Raw genomic sequence first — 16,711 nt, 5'->3', positions numbered from 1 at the left:
CTGTTTAGCTGCTTCTGACAATTGATATACATGTTCATATATTTTGCTCTGACTTATTTAGTTCACTTTCTTTTATACTCTCTCCTGTTTGAGTTTTTCTCATATCTTTTTGTCTTTTATGCTTAAATTTTTTTATTTTTTTTTGATAATGACAAAAGGGGGAGTATATGTGACAAGTATTTAAAGGCTCTGAGCCCCATTAATGGCATTTGAAATTTTTGAAAAACTTCTATCATTTTTTTCTTACCTTATTGGTATAAGCTATGAACGAACGAAGGAGTATCAAAATTCAAGTAAAATTAATTGAACCATTCTTCTTATCTATAAGTTAATTCTTTCAATGATTCAATTTTGTTTTTAAGCTCTGATAATTTTATTGCGCGAAAAATGAATTTAATTAACCTGGATAGAACTTAGGGGGAGCTTACAAACCTCACCTTAAAGACTATCAGACTCAGGGGGAGTTTGAGCTTACAAACCTCAGATTCTGAGCTTACAAACCTCAGAACCCCAAAGTCAACTTGTTAATTAGATTAACAACAATTGATCAATTTTAAATACTTTTGTTTGTCATCATCAAAAAGGGGGAGATTGTTGGAACAAAATGTGTTTAACAATGAACCTTAAAGGGTTTTGATGATAACAAGGTATTAAAAATTGTAAATTGGACTAGCTAATATTTGTTCAAGTGTACAGGACCATAATTATAAAGTTACATCATCATTGGTTCTGAATGAGCAAATAAAGAGCTATGGAAACAACAAAAATTTGAAGCTTGGACGCTCCTGAAGGCAACTTGCTACTGAAGAGAAAAAGCGCTCCTGAAGTCAAGCTGCTCCTGAAGAAATAGCGCTCCTGAAGTAAGCTGCTCCTGAAGAATAGTGCTTCTGAAGACAAGAGGTCCAGAAGCCACATCATCAGAAGCTGCGTCATCAGAAGCTGCAGAAGTCATATCATCAGAAGCTGCATCATCAGAAGCTGCCTCATCAGAAGCCATTTCACCAGAAGCTGAATATCAACTGGATTTGCAAAGAATCAAGAATTGAAGAATTATCAATGCAAAAGCTGTCTATTGGATTCGAAAACACAAACAAAGGATTAGTGGAGTTTGCAACGGTCATTTCAAAGGTGTTTGAAGGCGTGTGTTTGCAATTTGGACGAAAGCGTTGACATTGTACTTTGTACGAATTGTACAACCACGTTCTCCACTACTCTGTTTTGTGTCCACGCTACAGGACAAGAAAACAGCTCCAGAATACGGTTTCGCCTGCATAGATGTTCCTTTGGATAAGGAATGGATTTCAAATTTGTTCTTCATAGGACAACAACCAAATCAGGCAATATATCATTGGTGAAAGATCAAGCTTCAACAACGACTCTTTGGTGCGCTGGCAATTTCACAACGTCTCTTTCACACCTCTATATAAAGGAGTGAAGACCTAGAGATTTGGTAATGCAAGAACGCTGAACGAAAGACTCACAAGATTTTCACAAGTACCAAACCTCTGCTGAAATTGTTCTGCATTCACTTAGAATTTCTGTGTCTCAAGTCATATCTTAGAAATTCTTAAGTCCATTGAGTCTGTATCTGATTTGTATTGTGAGCACCTCTGATTGTATATCAAGTGTTCAACCTTAAACAATTTTCTGTGTAATTTTGTTTAGTTAAGAAGTCTCTTGCAGTTGTGCTTGAGCAGGAAGTCTCTTGATTGTGTTCTTGAGCAAAGGAAGTCTCTTGCTTGTGTGCTTGAGCATTGGAAGTCTCTTGCTTGTGTGCTTGAGCATTTGTAATCAGATATTACTCATAGTGAAATCTCCTTGGAAGTGCAAGGGGGACTGGACTACTTCCGGATTGTGGAAGGAACCAGTATAATTGCTTTGTGTCGTTCTTCTTCTCTCTCTCTCTGTTTTATTCCGCTGCATTTAGATTCTGATTATCACTTCAGAAGCTGTCTCACTTAGCTTCTGATCAGTGTGTTCAGTTTTTAGGAGAAACGAAGAATTTTTCTAAAACACAATTCAACCCCCCTTCTTGTGTTTTTCTCACCTTCATACATCAATGTGAGGTAAAGGGAAATTATCCTTCGGACTGGCTTTGTTCAAATCTCGGTAGTCGACACACATTCTGACCTTGCCATCTTTCTTCGGAACAGGTACTATGTTGGCTAACCATTGAGGATATTCAGAGGTGATTAGAAAACCAGCGTCAATCTGCTTTCGTACTTCTTCTTTGATCTTGAGGGCCATATCAGGGTGAGATCTTCTTAATTTCTGTTTAACCGAAGGCCATTCGGGCTTCAGAGGCAGTCGATGTTCTACTACTTCAGTATCTAACCCTGGCATATCCTTGTATGACCATGCAAATATGTCGGCATACTCCCTGAGAAGCTCAATTACTCTTTCTTTAACTGTCGCATCCAACAATGCCCCGATCTTGATCTCTTTCATGTCTTCCTCAGTACCCAGGTTGACAATCTCGATTTCTTCCTGATGAGGCTGAATAGCCTTTCTTTCTTGTTCTAACATCCATCTGATCTCATCAGGAATCTCTTCATCCTCTTCTACCATAGCCTCGTAAACAGGGACTTCGAAGTTGGGAGGAAGCATAGGGTTACCGTGTTCAACGGGCTCATTTATGTTCAGTCTGCACATGATTTATGATTAATTTTAATGGGTAAATGCAGACTTTTGAATTTGATTTTTAAAAGGAAGAAAACAAAATAAAAAACAAGATTTTTTTTTGGTTTTATGTGTTACCATTTTTCCAGAAAATGTGAAATAAAATAAAGTAACGGTCGTGATAGAAACGACGATTTTTATTTATAACAAAAGTATTTGAAGCAAAGCCCTACATGATTTCACTTTCGTCTGGGGCAGGACGAAAGGAATTTTAAGAAAAACAAAAACAAGATAAACACATTACTTAGAATAAGGCATCACAGAAGGGACGTCCACCGCGATCCAGTTGCAGCAAGTTCCTACGGGCGTCACAAAGACAAGTGTTGCTTCTTTGGACTGATCCTCGAGCAGTGCATTAATCTCTGATGGAGCATGAATGAATCCTGCACTATGAAAAGTACCTCCAATAGGGTTGAATACCCCAGGCTTACTGTTGGGAAAACCTATTCCTTCTTTGCGTTTGTTCTCAGTCAGCTCCACTAACTGACCCCAGCCTTCAGTCTTACCTTCTTGTATTACTCTCTTGGCATCCTTCAGAGAAGCCATACAAGTCTCCACCTTCTCCACATTCTCTTCGGAAGAGAGTCCTTGAAATGATGATCCATCTGTACTGTTACCACCAATAAAGGAGAAGGATGACAAATGGCTAACCAACAATGCTACCTCACCGTTCACGGTTATGAGTTTCCCTTGACTGACAAACTTCAGCTTCTGATGAAGTGTGGACGTTACTGCCCCAGCGTTATGGATCCAAGGTCTGCCGAGTAGGCAACTGAAAGAGGCCTGTATTTCCATAATTTGGAAATTAATCTTGAATTCATGTGGGCCCACCGAGATAGGCAATTCTATTTCCCCATACACAGACCTTCTAGTCCCGTCGAATGCCCTCACCGTTACTGAGCTGGGTTTTAAAAGATCCTTCGAATATGACAGCTGATCCAGGGTAGATTTTGGCATAACATTGAGGGCAGACCCCGTGTCTATTAGGACGTTAGACAGAGAGTCCGTTTTGAACAGGACAGAGATAAGTAACGCCAAGTTGTGGTTTCTTCCCTCCGGTGGGAGGTCCTCATCACTGAAACTCAAGTTGTTGCAGGCTGTCACATTTCCTACAATGCTTTCAAACTGACTCAACGTCACGTCGTCGTCCACATAGGCTTGATCCAAGACCTTCATTAGAGTCTCTCTGTGGGCGTCGGAGCTGGATAACAGAGACATGATAGAGATTTTTGCCGGAGTTTGTAACAGCTGATCCACGATCTTGTACTCGCTCCTTTTGATCAACTTCAAGATTTCATCAGTATCCTCATAAGTGGTTCCACTAGACTGCTCTATGGCTTTGCCTTTGCCCAGATTTCGCTCCTTCATCAGTTCTTCCACCGGAGTACCAGATTTTCTTTGAACAACAGGAGGGATAATACGTCCACTTCTCAGAATTTGACTACTTTCGGCGATATTGTCCACAGGGACTGGCGAGTCCAGCGGTATCTTCTTTCCATCTTCTACGATCGCATACTCATAGTTGTATGGGATGGCACTTTGAGAAGTGTACGGGATCTGTTCAGGAGAGCAAATTACCAGAGGAGTGATGGTTGGATTCGTCGGGCTGAGTGTTATCACTAGTGGTTCCCGGGCTCTGAATATAGGTGTGATGACACACACATCTTTATCCTTGTTTTTTCTGGTGACAGTCAGCTCTTTGGTGTCCAACAAACCTTGTACGTCATTCAGGACTTGTACGCAGCCACGAGGATTTACAGAACACACGCTACATGCTTCATGATCATGGTTGAAAAGTAACATTTCACACATTTTTACGTGTATCGGGACCAATGGAGTCTTGATATCATGAGAATTGAGGATTGGGCTATCTTCTTGATAAAGTTGGATCATGTTAATAGCAGGCCCATGAGGTGGTAAGGGATTGTTTTGGGCAATAAGGTCAGGGTCCGTGAAAGATAACTCTTTGTCTTTGATCAGTTTTTGAACTGCATCCTTGAGAGCATAACACTGTTCCACATCGTGGCCTCGTGCTCCTTGATGGAACTCACATGTAAGCTCAGGGCGGTACCAACGAGGTAAGGGATTTTGTACTTGGGGGGGAGGTTTAGTCTGTACAAGATTTCTCGCAAGCAGAGAGGGTAGCAAGGTCTTGTACAACATTGGTATGGGAGGAAAACTGTTTCTGGGAGGGCGAGGTTGTTGTGGAGGCTGGAAGTGATGTTGTTGAGGATTATATGGTTGAGGGTGATATGGGTGTTGGTAGTGTTGTTGAAGATTATGTGGTGGAGGGTAATTGGGCTGGTATAATGGAGGATAATATGGTTGAGGTCCTTGAGGCCTTTGTGGTTGGTGATGTGGTTGGTGATTTGTATTTGTGGAAAACGGTCGGGCTCTTTCGTTAGTCAACATACCGACTTCCTGTTCTTTCTTCCTTGGAAAGTTGCTCCCATATTTCTTTGTACCGCTAGTAGACGCACTGTCTTTCACTATTCGTCCTTCTCGAACACCTTCTTCGACAGTTATACCTACGCGGACCACATCCGCGAAGCTCCTGGATGCACACTCTACCAACTTATCGTAGTAGAAAGGATTAAGGGTTCTCAAGAACAACTTGGTCATCTCACTTTCTTCCACCCGTGGGCTAACTTGGGCTGCAATGTTCCTCCATCGATGAGCATACCCCTTAAATGTCTCTCTATCCCCTTGAGTTTCAGCCTGGAGGTCGCCTCGATCGGGCGCCATGTCTACATTATAGTCATATTGTTGCACAAAGGCATCACACAAGTCCTGGAATTTTTGGATGCTTGCCTTATCCAGATTCGTGTACCATTTTGAAGCCGGGTAAGCCAAACTTTCTTGGAAAACGTAAATGAGGACCTTATCGTCTTTAGCAAACTCAGACATCTTCCTTACGTACATCGTCAGGTGATCATTAGGGCAGGAGTCTCCTTTATACTTTTCAAAGTCAGGTACTTTGAATTTGTGGGGTATCCGGACATCCGGTACCAAACAGAGGTCATAAGCAGATTTCCTGTAAGCTTCTTTTCCCTTTAGAGCTCTCAATTCCCGATGCATCTCTTCATACTTGTCTTGTAAGTCGTCAACTCTATCCTGCCCCACTACACTTCCGGAATGGAAGATGGGTTCTTCTTCTTGTGGTGTAGTATGAACAGCAGGCGCTGAGTAGGTCACAGCAGCTGGAGGAAACATCGGGACTTGCCGAGGAACAGGAATTGCATGTTGAAAAGTAGGCATTTGTGCTTCACAGGCAATGGGGCGGAGTATCTCGCCGGCAGTCAAAGGTTGAAACCATGGCGTGGACCGTTGTGGAGCTGAGTATGTCGGAGAGTCGGCACAAAAAGTCCATTCAGGGCCAGCAGAGGTAGTAGCTTCGGCGTGCACTCTGATAGGAGAGGGAGGTGGGGGTGGAGCTTGTGCCACTGCCAAAACCTTTACCAGAACGGTTAACTCTTCCATCTTCGTTTTCATGTCTGCCAACTCATCCAATTTGGTGTTTAGAGCTGCTACCTCATCACGAAGTGTCGTATTATCCAGCTCGATGCGTTCCATTTTTCTCTTAAAGTTTGCCCGAGTGCCGTATACAATAGTTGACCGGTAGCGAGTGCGTCGGGCACAGTTGAGACGACTTAAATTCTGATGAAGAAGAAAATTTAGTGAGACTTGAGTTTGGAAATTATGAAATGCAGGATGATGCATGATATGTTTATGCAAAAATGGATATGATTTTTTTTTACTTATCAAAGGACTTATAAAAGCAAAATTGTAAACAAAACAAACCAAACATTGATAATAAATAAAGTGTTTACAAGATAATTCCCTTTCTAACAACTAAGCCAAGGGATAGACTTACAGACATAACACATTACAAGATAATTCCCTGGCTAACAACTAAGCCAAGGGATGGACTTATAAAAATGAAATGTAAGACATAAGGTAGCAACCAACTCGGGAGGAAGTTTCGATCCTCTATGGAGACGGATACGAACATGTGTTGGCAAAGAAAGCACTCCGCTTCTTCTTCTGTCCTGGAATCTGGCCAATTATGGCCTCCTTCTCTTCGTTCAATCTAACAATTCCTGATCCTTCCATTCAAGTAGGCCCATTACACATTCGTTCTCGCATACTGCTTCTTTATACTCTTCTGTCACTCTTGTATTATCTTCCATCAACTCAGCTATCTTTTTCTGATATTCCTTCTCAGTCTCAAAGGTCATAGGCATGGGTGGTGCTGGAGTAATTGTAGACAAGAACCTGGTGAGCTTATAAGGCATTCCAAAGTCAATGGATCGATCAATAACCCACTGCGTATAGTCTGCATGGATGGCCCCCGTCCGCTTTCCTAACTGGCCTCTATCTCTCCTCCGGATGGCGTGCCAAGCTCGTGCAATTTGACGCCTCATTCCCGCAGTGTCACTCTCATTGTGGTAGTATATGTTATCTAGATGAACGCTGAGAGGCTTTCCTTCCATGGGGAGCCTAAACTGGCGTCTAGCAAGAACCAGATTATAACTGATTCCTCCATACATGCCGATGAGCGGTACATTGTTGAATATCCCGCAACTATCAATGATGGTTCCCTTGTCGTAAGCTGGTTCATACCACACCACCTCATTCGGAGTAAGGGCCATGAGTCTATCTGACCAACGGAGACCATCTGGATTGGTGGTGAAACGAGGAGTTTTGGGTAAGTGAGAGGTAATCCATTTATAGAGCAACGGTGCGCAACACTTGATAAGTCCACGACCCGCCAGGGTACGCTCATGGATGGAGTGATAGGTATCGGCTAACAACGTGGGAGCAGGGTTTTTTGAAAGGAATATTCGGATGGCATGGATGTCGACAAAGTTGTCAAGGTTGGGAAAGAGCACTAGGCCATAAATGAGTAAGGCAAGGATGGCATCAAAGGCGTCAGCACTGGACATTCTGTAGAAATAGTCGGCTTTTTCGTACAGGAACTTGGTAGGGAAACCTAAGAGTTTGCTATTAGTGGTAATATGGTCTCTTACTTCGGTAGTTGGTAAATGGAGAGCTTCGGCGATGGTTGAGAACTTAGGAGGATTTTCAAGACCGCTGAAAGGTACTTGATTAAGCACTGGTCGATCAATCCAAAAAGCATATTCTTCCAAAGTGGGAACCAATTGAAATTCTGGGAAACCGAAGCAATGATACACTGGGTCATAGAACTGAACAAAAGTCCCAAGGAGTCCTTCATCGACCTTCATCCGGACAATACCGAGCAGATTCCCATGGTCCTGATGGAAGCGGTTTGAGCATTTCACCTTATTCCTTAGATCCCTTAACCTTACAAGATCCAGATTCCTGAAGCTATACTGCTTAAGCTTCCTTGTCTTAAAAGCCATATCTACGATGTTTACAATAAAACCAATATAAATCCTTCAATATTTTAATGAATGGTAAAAGTTTTCATGAATGAATGCATGGATGTATGATCATGCAAGGAAATATGAGGAGGTTTAAGATGTACAATGTTGGAGCTTTAGGGATAACAACGCCACTTGGTAAGGGCTAAGGTTTTTATTTGCACATGTAACAAAGGTTCTACCAAGGTCCCCAAAGTTTTCAACCACGTCCGAACATTTGTTAGGTGACGAGAGTACTCTCGTTCCAACAATATTCATCGGTTAGTCTCGTTTGGGTGTAGTATCGCGTGACGACCAATACGAGAGTACTCTCGACTAGCCACCGCACTACGTCCTAAAAGCCAAGATGGGTTAAAGGTGATTAAAGGTTCTCAACTTCGACGGTCACTTGAAAGTAACATGTCATACGCGAGTACTCACGTCGACAAAAGTATACCTCCAAGATCCCTCCATTGAGTGGGTTATCACATGTACCAATACCGAAGAGTACTCTTGGCAAGGATACTATGATTATACCCGGTCCTATCTTAATTTCCCTCAAGTCCGGGTGTAGGACTTATCTTACCACTCACGTTTAGAAAGGAGATAGAAGAAGGAGAACAAATATACACGTAATTTCCATCTTTTATTAATTTTTTTTTTTTTTTGCAAGCTTAGCACAAAATTTAAATAATGCCAAGTTAGGCTTAACCCTCTTACTTTTAGTCCCCAGTGAAGTCGCCATTTCTGTCGCGTCATTTTTCGGTCGGTCGAATGCCTTTTTATTGACGTTCGACCCGCTTTCGATTTCACGACTGAACATTTAATTATTTTCAAAAGAAAATGGAAAAAGGTTCAAATACCACATTTTTAGGGATTAAGGGTTCGGGGGTTGGTTATATTTAGGGAAGGTTTTAAGCACCCTAAATATTCGTAGTACTCTACGAGAACCTCTTGATTTTATTTAACTTTTGTGTCATAAACTTGCTTGCTTTAAAAAATGGAATTTGAAATGATAAAAGAAAAGAGAGGCCTAATTTATCTATATTTTTTATTGATTTGGAAGGACGCATGTCCTTTGCCTACGTACCCGTGAGGGATCAAAACCTCGTAGTTCGGGGTAAAAATTGACGTTTGATTGGTTGAGTGTTTTTTTATGAGTTTGGAAAAAAGGTTTGAAATAAAGAGCCAAGTGGCAAATTGGAATTGGTTTGTATTTTTTATATTGAAAGGAAATAGACTCAAAGTTGAATTAGAATTGATTTGAAATTTGACTAAGAAAAAAATGAACGATCACTTGATTGAAAAATCAAGGTTTGCTATGAAAATATTTTATGGTTTTTGTATGTTTGTATGTTTTTGTTGTTTTGAATAATGATATGAAAATTATATAAGCAAAATGAGAAAAATAATGTTAAGCTGAAATATAAGGTTATTTTAACACGGACCAGAATACTCTGGAGAATGATTTTATAAGCAGAAGTATAATATTAATAGTTGATTTAGGACCAGAGCACTCTGGATTAATTTAGTTAAACAAGGACCAGATCGTTCTGGAGAATAATTAAATTAAACAAAATATAATATTAACAGTTAATTAGGACCAGAGCACTCTGGATTAATTTAATTAACAAGGATCAGATTGTTCTGGAGAATAATTAAATTAAACAAAAATATAATATTAACAGTTAATTAGGACCAGAGCACTCTGGATTAATTTAATTAACAAGTACCAGATTGTTCTGGAGAATAATTAAATTAAACAAAAATATAATATTAACAGTTAATTAGGACCAGAGCACTCTGGATCGAGGTGTGTATTTTAGTGTAAAATAAATAAAAAGGTATATATATATATATATATATATATATATATATATATATATATATATATATATAGCGAGAGAGAGAGAGAGAGAGAGAGAGAGAGAGAGAGAGAGAGAGAGAGCACGAAAGGAAGAAGAGAAAAGGAAAAAAAAAGATTATATACCTTTGTGGGGAGAGTAGAAGGAAAAAAAAAAAGAAGAAAAAAAAAAGGTTGTTTTGTTTGATTTTTTTAGTTTGTTTTGGTAATGATGGTGTGTTGTTTTTTTTTGTTTGATTTTTTTGTTTGTTTGTTGATGGTGATGAGGAAGAAAAAAGCTTGTTGAGATTGTTGAAGAGCTTGATGAATATTTATTTGAATATTCACGTGAGAGAAAGAGTGGAATTCTTGTGTGTAAGCCCCTTCCTTTTGCCTTGCTATATGCTTGTATTTATAGAACCTTATGTCTTGAAGCTTCACAGACAAAAACAGCTGTGTTATCCTTGCTATAAACAGCCCATGTGCTTATGTCTTTGTTGTTTGATGCACAAGTGTTGCAAAAAATGTGTTATTCCAAGTGAAGAATGTTCTGAAGAACATTCTCTTCTTTCTAGCCATTTGAGACAACCCACGTGAGGTTGTAGTACAGCTGTGTTTTCCTTTGCTAAAAAACAACCCATGTGCTTATGTTTTTGTTACTTGGTGTGCAAGAATGAGAAAAATGTGACTTTTGTTCATGCAGAACGTTCTCCAGAACGTTCTGGAATTTCCAATTTGCAAAGAGAAAAGGTTAACACGTGAATGCAAGCTGTAGAAGTTTGGAGGCCACTTGTTTACAGCTGTTTGGTACTTCTTTGAAAGCTACAAGTGCTGTCCTTTGTTGCTTGGAGAGCAAGAATGTGCAAGTTGTAAAATTTTCACATGAAGAATGTTCTTAAGAACGTTCTTGTTGTTCCTTTCCTTTTTGAGACAAACACACGTGATGAAAACAGCTGTGATCTTGTGGCAACATGAGAGGACATGATGATGTCATTCTTATCTCTTTGAAGTTCCATCAGAATGTTCTCAAGAACATTCTTTTAGTTCCATGCACTTTTGAAGCAAAACGTGTGGTGTTGTGCAGCTGTAATCTAGTGACACACTTGATGGGACATAATGAGGTCACTTTGTTTCACTTGTAATACGACCAGAATGTTCTGGAGAATGTTCTAGTAGACCATTCTTGATTTCATCTTATGCCTCTCTGCCGAAAATTTCGTTGAAAAGTCAAATACTGATCAAGGTCTAAATGACACGTGTCAGTGTAGGAATGTAGGATCCTTAGGTCAAAAATTGGGGTATGACAGATATCTACCCCATTTGACCAAACTGTCAGTTTGCAACCAAACAAAGGTTGTCCGGTGGCACAACTTGAATATTCTAAAGTAATCGGATGCTTGATGTATGCTATGACTTGTACTAGACCTGACATAGCATATGCTGTTGGAAGGTTAAGTCGGTATACTATCAATCCAAGTAAAGAACACTGGCACGCTGTGAAAAGAGTATTAAAATACTTAAAGGGAACAATGAATTATTGTTTAACATATAGTGGAGAGCCTTCTGTTTTAGAAGGATACACAGATGCTAGTTGGGTAACATATGTTGAAGATCATGCTTCCACAAGTGGATGGATCTTCAACCTTGGTGGAGGTGCAGTTTCTTGGGGTTCAAAGAAACAAACATGCATTGCCGATTCCACCATGGCTGCAGAATTTATTGCATTGGCTGCAGGGAGTAAAGAGGCAGAATGGCTAAGAAATTTACTGTATGACATACCAATTTGGCAAAAGCCAATGGCGCCAGTATCCATACATTGTGATAGTCAATCCACACTATCAAAAGATTATAGCCAAGTTTATAATGGGAAATCAAGGCATATTGGTTTAAGACATAGCTATATAAGAGACTTGATTTCTAATGGAGTAAATTCCATCATGTTCGTAAGAACAGAGAAGAATCTTGCAGATCCTTTGACGAAAGGTCTGACAAAGGATATGGTGTTGAAGACATCATTGGGGATGGGACTTAAGCCCATATCTAATTGATTACCAATAGTGGAAACTCAACCCACACTTGAGTAGCATCAAGTCTTGGGTTCAATGGTGAAAGTACACTATTAGAGTAATTGTAGTACTTGACAATAGATACATCCCAAGGGTAAAAGTACTTGGACCATAAGAAGAAAAAAGGTAGGATGAGGTTTTCCTCTTAATGGACATATAGCATATATTTGCTGGAATGCATACTTATGGGGCATTCCCGATATAGTCTACCTATGTGAGAATGAAGTTTGGCCGCTTCACGGAGTTCAAGGGCTTGACTCTTAAATTCTCATGAAAAGGGATATATGACACAAGACCTTCTTAATGTGTCATTTTACAAGTCTCTTTATCAATGGTACCGAGATTCTATGTGTAAGTTATGCACACTTGTTCTAATGAATAGTTGGTTCAAAGCTTGCCTACCATACTATTTGGGAATAAGCGAAAACTTAACTTACTAAGTAATGGTTCAAATCGTGAGATACCATTATCTGAAGGCATGAAATTTCCGGATTTATGAGATTTAGTATTTTGAAAATGGTGGGGGATTGTTGGTGATTTCCAAAATAATGTAATCACTTTAGATCAAGAGTTGTAAATCTTCATGAGAAGCTTTCATATACATTAGAACCTTTGGCAAAGGGGTGCTTAATGAACCTTAGCATTGGTTCAAGTGTGAATGATCATAACCTTTGGTAAAATGGTGCTTAATGAACTTAATGAACCATAGCATTGGTTCAAGTGTGAATGATCATAACCTTTGGCAAAATGGTGCTTAATGAACCATAACATTGATTCAAGTCAAAGAGGTGCTTTCTCTCATGTGAAGGGTCATATAATGCACTATAAATACTTGGCATTTGGGCATTAATTTGACACACAATTTTGGACAGAATTTTGTTGCACTAACAACATAATTCTTCATCATTCTCTTACTCTAAATCATCCATCAATTCTCTAATGCATGAGTGAATTGCTGGAACCATAAATCTGTAAAATACTGTTAGGAGATACGCTTGGTGTGGTTGTGCAATACACGTCAAGGAACTCATAGTATCCTGAAGGGGATTCGCCGGTCATTCCTTATTGCATCCAATTACAGTTATTGGTGGGGGCGAATCGAACTTAAAGGTTAGTGTGTCAACCCCATACGCTTTGAGTTTTACATGCATAATCATTAAACATTTCAGGTTTCAAGTGCAGCAGCCTCTTCCCAACAAACAAGATTTAAAACAGTTTAACATTGTATGTCTAGAGTTTATAAAAATAAAATAAAATCATTGTATGCGTAGAACAGTTTTGGTGAGAAAGAGAATGTAGGATATACTCCTATTGTTTACATTTGCAGCTGCATGGGGTAATCGTATAACACCTGCATTTGATAAAGCATCAATTCGCCAAAAAAATGTAGATTCATGGGACCTGCATGCATGAATTTTGTAATGTGCTTATGTTATCATCTTAGGAACTAGGGAGAAACATAACGTCCTCGAATTGTTTTGTTTCTAGGTCCGTATGTCGGTAAACGGACTTGTTATGTGATGTAATATAAATTTAAGAATTTTTCTTCTGAAATACAAACCCAATATAATTGAACGTGCAAAGAATGAAAGTGTCTTAAAAATTGTACAAAGAATAATGTGATGAGGAGTGATATTTGTACAACCAATTTTGTAGAACTCTTGTGACAACTACTTTTCTCCTCTTTTTATTGGACAAAAACAATTGAGAGAGAAAGAAAAAGAGAGAGAGAGAATAAAAACACATGTGAGTATGAGAGAGAGAGTTGTTTCAAAGTTGTCAAAAAATAGATGTACAAATATCATTTCTCTAACGTGATATGTTTCGTGTGTATCGGAGTTGAGCATTGTTGTTTTGGTAGGAAGGGTTTGAATTAAGGAGGCATAAGTATGTAGGGTGTATAGGTCCTCCAAATTGCTCAACATATCGGAATTGAACTTTTGTAATTGTTAGGTTTTTTCTTTCTTCATACAAACCCTATCAGAACATCGTTTCTGAGTTTTGATAGGTACTTTCATTGAGTTTTAAGCAATTCAAGGGCCAACTATCTCTATAGCCAACTTTATCAATCACTCTAACTAACTAAAGTGCAATACTCTTCAACAATTTCCAAGGATGTCATGCAAATGCAAGTTTTTAAAGCCTCGTAATGTGATTTTTGGTTTGAGCAGAAGTGGAATGGAATATATGAACTGCAAATTTAGCAAAAGGTAATACACATTTATTTTAGAGGTGAAAATTAGAGATATATCATGCCACCACAAGTAGTACAAGTTAAATATTTTGTGTAAACCATTATATTCAAATGAAGTGGATAAAATGAAGAAGTGTATGAGGTTTTTTATGTGATAGTGTTGGGGCAGTAAAATGTCATTGCATGAGTGAGTGCTAAGCTAGATGTATGAAATACCATACGAGTCACGAGATAGGATGAAGCATAACAGGTGTTGGTTTTTATGCTTCATTCTTGATTCTATATTTGTAAGTAAAATTCATGCATTTTAACAAGCAAAGCTGGGTCTAGCTAGCAGAAGTGTCTACTCTCTCAAACTGTGACTGGCTAAAACACAACAAGTAAACTAGTAAATAATGAGTTAATTACTTCTAGCATAAAAATATAACAAGTGGCCCGTCTAGCTCAGTTGGTAGAGGGTTCGAGCCCCACGGTGGGTGATATATTTTTTTTTTTAATTTTTCCACTTCAATTCATTCATTAATTAATTAAGCTAAGTCAATGAAACAGCATAGTAATTAAAACGTAAACATATTCTCATATGGCCCAACCTCTGTTATTCACGGTGAAGAGGTGTGCCCCTGACCATCAAAACCAACACCTCATGAAATAAAATTAATTTCGGACATAAATGACCAAGAAGGGTTACGTTTTCAAATTCCAGTGATACAATTTTATAAATATGATCCAAATATGGCAGGAAAGACCATGTTGATATTATTAAAAAAGCATTAGCAAAAACACTTGTTTTTTATTATCCATTTGCAGGTAGATTAAGGGAAGGTCCTAGTAGGAAATTTATGGTGGATTGCACCGGAGAAGGTGTTTTATTTATTGAGGCTGATGCTGATGTTAGTTTGAAAGATTATGGTGATGCTCTTCAACCTCCTTTTCCTTACTTTTATTGTAGGCAAACTGGGTTGATAACAATTTGGATTGACAGGAGTAAGTTGAAAGTGCATGACAATTAGTTTAAATAGAACATGCCAACAAGCTTTTCTTAGCCGTCACAAAATAATGGAAAGAGGTGTTTAATAAGGTACAAAGTGGGTCTGAATTAAAACAGAGTACTTAAGTCAACCTAAATGTGCTTCCGGTAGATACATTCCGGAGGTACAAAATCTGGAAAATTAAAATGAACTACCGGATTATATGTACCGGATATGTTATTAAGGACATTTTTGTATCTTTAAGGGGTCTAAAGAGATATTGAGGGGCCTAAAAAGCAATCCTCGCAAACAATAGCATCTTGAAATGAGTCGGGCCTGAAATTAATTTATTTTGTTATAACTATTGTGAACACTAAAAAAATGCTTTTAGGAAACATGTTATTTGTTAGGAAAATTAAAAGTAGCAAATTTGTATTGAATTCAACAATTTTTTAACTTTTAAAAAGTTAAATTTATCATTTTTCAATACAATATTTTTATTTTTGTCCTCTTAACCAATGTGCTTAGGGCACTCCTTAGCATTTAAAAAAAAATTACCGCAATTTTATGAAATTTCGAACTATCATTTGTTAATGTAAAATGTTCTCGTGAGCTTAACTCAGTTGGTAGAGACAATGCATAATATATGTAAGGTTTGGGGTTCAAACACCGGTCATCATGTCAATTGACATGGAACTGTTTAGACTCGAAAGAGTCGTTAGTGCTTGTTGTCATTGTTGCAGGGAGTTGATGGTACGTCATTCGATTTCGTGTTGACGATCGATTCATCTGCCAAATTTATTTGTTAGAATTATTTAGGGTTTGATCCACTTTGTGAATCTTTTTTTATGTTTTGCCGGTTAGGATAGTTGACTGGGTCAGATTTTATGTCCATCTTGTTTTTATGTAATTTTTTCTTTTTTTTAATAATATATATGAGCTGGCAACATATTAAAGTAGGATACCAACTTAGTTGGACATTATTCTTTTTAATGTTATTTTACTCTTGACTTATAAAAAAATGATATTCCTAACATTAATCGTTTATGACATCTCGAGATAGAGAATCAATTGAATATTTCACTTTAGTGCTCTATGGTATTTCTTCAATGCAAATGTCTATGAAGTGAAAGTTCAAATGAAGAATAAAACCAAAAATAAAAGAGCTCGAACATTTAAGAGTGAAATTGGATAGAATAAAAACTACATTAAAAGTTAAAACTACTTATTCTCTTTAGGTATAACTTAGTATTATTTTTTAATAAGAAAATAATTTGATTAAAAATTTAATAATAAGCTTATAAACAAACAGGACAACGAAATTTCTGATAAATATTATGTATTAGGAACAATAATAAAATTCCAAGTGATAGTACTTAGTTGATCTCATGCCACAAAAGATGGATCCTAGGCAGGGTTGAGAACTCAATGGACATGCCATTGCAACAACCACACCCACAAATCAGGTCAGACCGATCTACAGGGACCTACGATCTAGTCTACGATAATGCATCTAGCTTAAAATAATAATCAAATACATCAATTTTTATTCATTAATCTTTATTTTATAAAAATGA

The 16,711-nt window shown here is 38.2% G+C and overlaps 2 protein-coding genes across 2 annotated transcripts; both read right to left on the bottom strand.

Annotated features, from left to right (window-relative positions):
• Positions 1–2,156: 2,156 nt before the first annotated feature.
• LOC146919527 (uncharacterized) lies at positions 2,157–6,252 on the bottom strand. Its single transcript, XM_085711046.1, has 3 exons — positions 2,924–6,252; positions 2,224–2,644; positions 2,157–2,165 (listed from the first exon to the last, which is right to left on the bottom strand). Exons 1-3 carry the CDS (start codon positions 6,250–6,252, stop codon positions 2,157–2,159), a joined length of 3,759 nt encoding a protein of 1,252 aa, XP_085567172.1.
• Positions 6,253–6,764: 512 nt separating this feature from the next.
• On the bottom strand, positions 6,765–8,063 carry LOC146919526 (uncharacterized). The gene has a single exon (XM_085711045.1). The coding sequence runs from the start codon at positions 8,061–8,063 to the stop codon at positions 6,765–6,767; it is 1,299 nt and encodes a 432-aa protein (XP_085567171.1).
• Positions 8,064–16,711: the final 8,648 nt, after the last annotated feature.

The sequence above is a fragment of the Medicago sativa genome, chromosome 5 (genome assembly GCF_051527215.1).
Source record: "Medicago sativa cultivar Bolivia chromosome 5, Bolivia_mono, whole genome shotgun sequence".
In the NCBI taxonomy this organism is placed as follows: domain Eukaryota; kingdom Viridiplantae; phylum Streptophyta; class Magnoliopsida; order Fabales; family Fabaceae; genus Medicago; species Medicago sativa.
The sequence above is the reverse complement of the archived record's forward strand: the minus strand, read 5'-3'. Positions and strand labels throughout refer to the sequence as shown.

Excerpts from the sequence above, each read along its gene's own strand:
- LOC146919527 (XM_085711046.1), bottom strand. The coding sequence starts at position 6,252 with ATGGAACGCATCGAGCTGGATAATACGACACTTCGTGATGAGGTAGCA. Across the intron at positions 2,645-2,923 it reads TCTGTGATGCCTTATTCTAA|ACTGAACATAAATGAGCCCG; the intron begins GTAATGTGTTTA and ends AATCATGTGCAG.
- LOC146919526 (XM_085711045.1), bottom strand. The coding sequence starts at position 8,063 with ATGGCTTTTAAGACAAGGAAGCTTAAGCAGTATAGCTTCAGGAATCTG.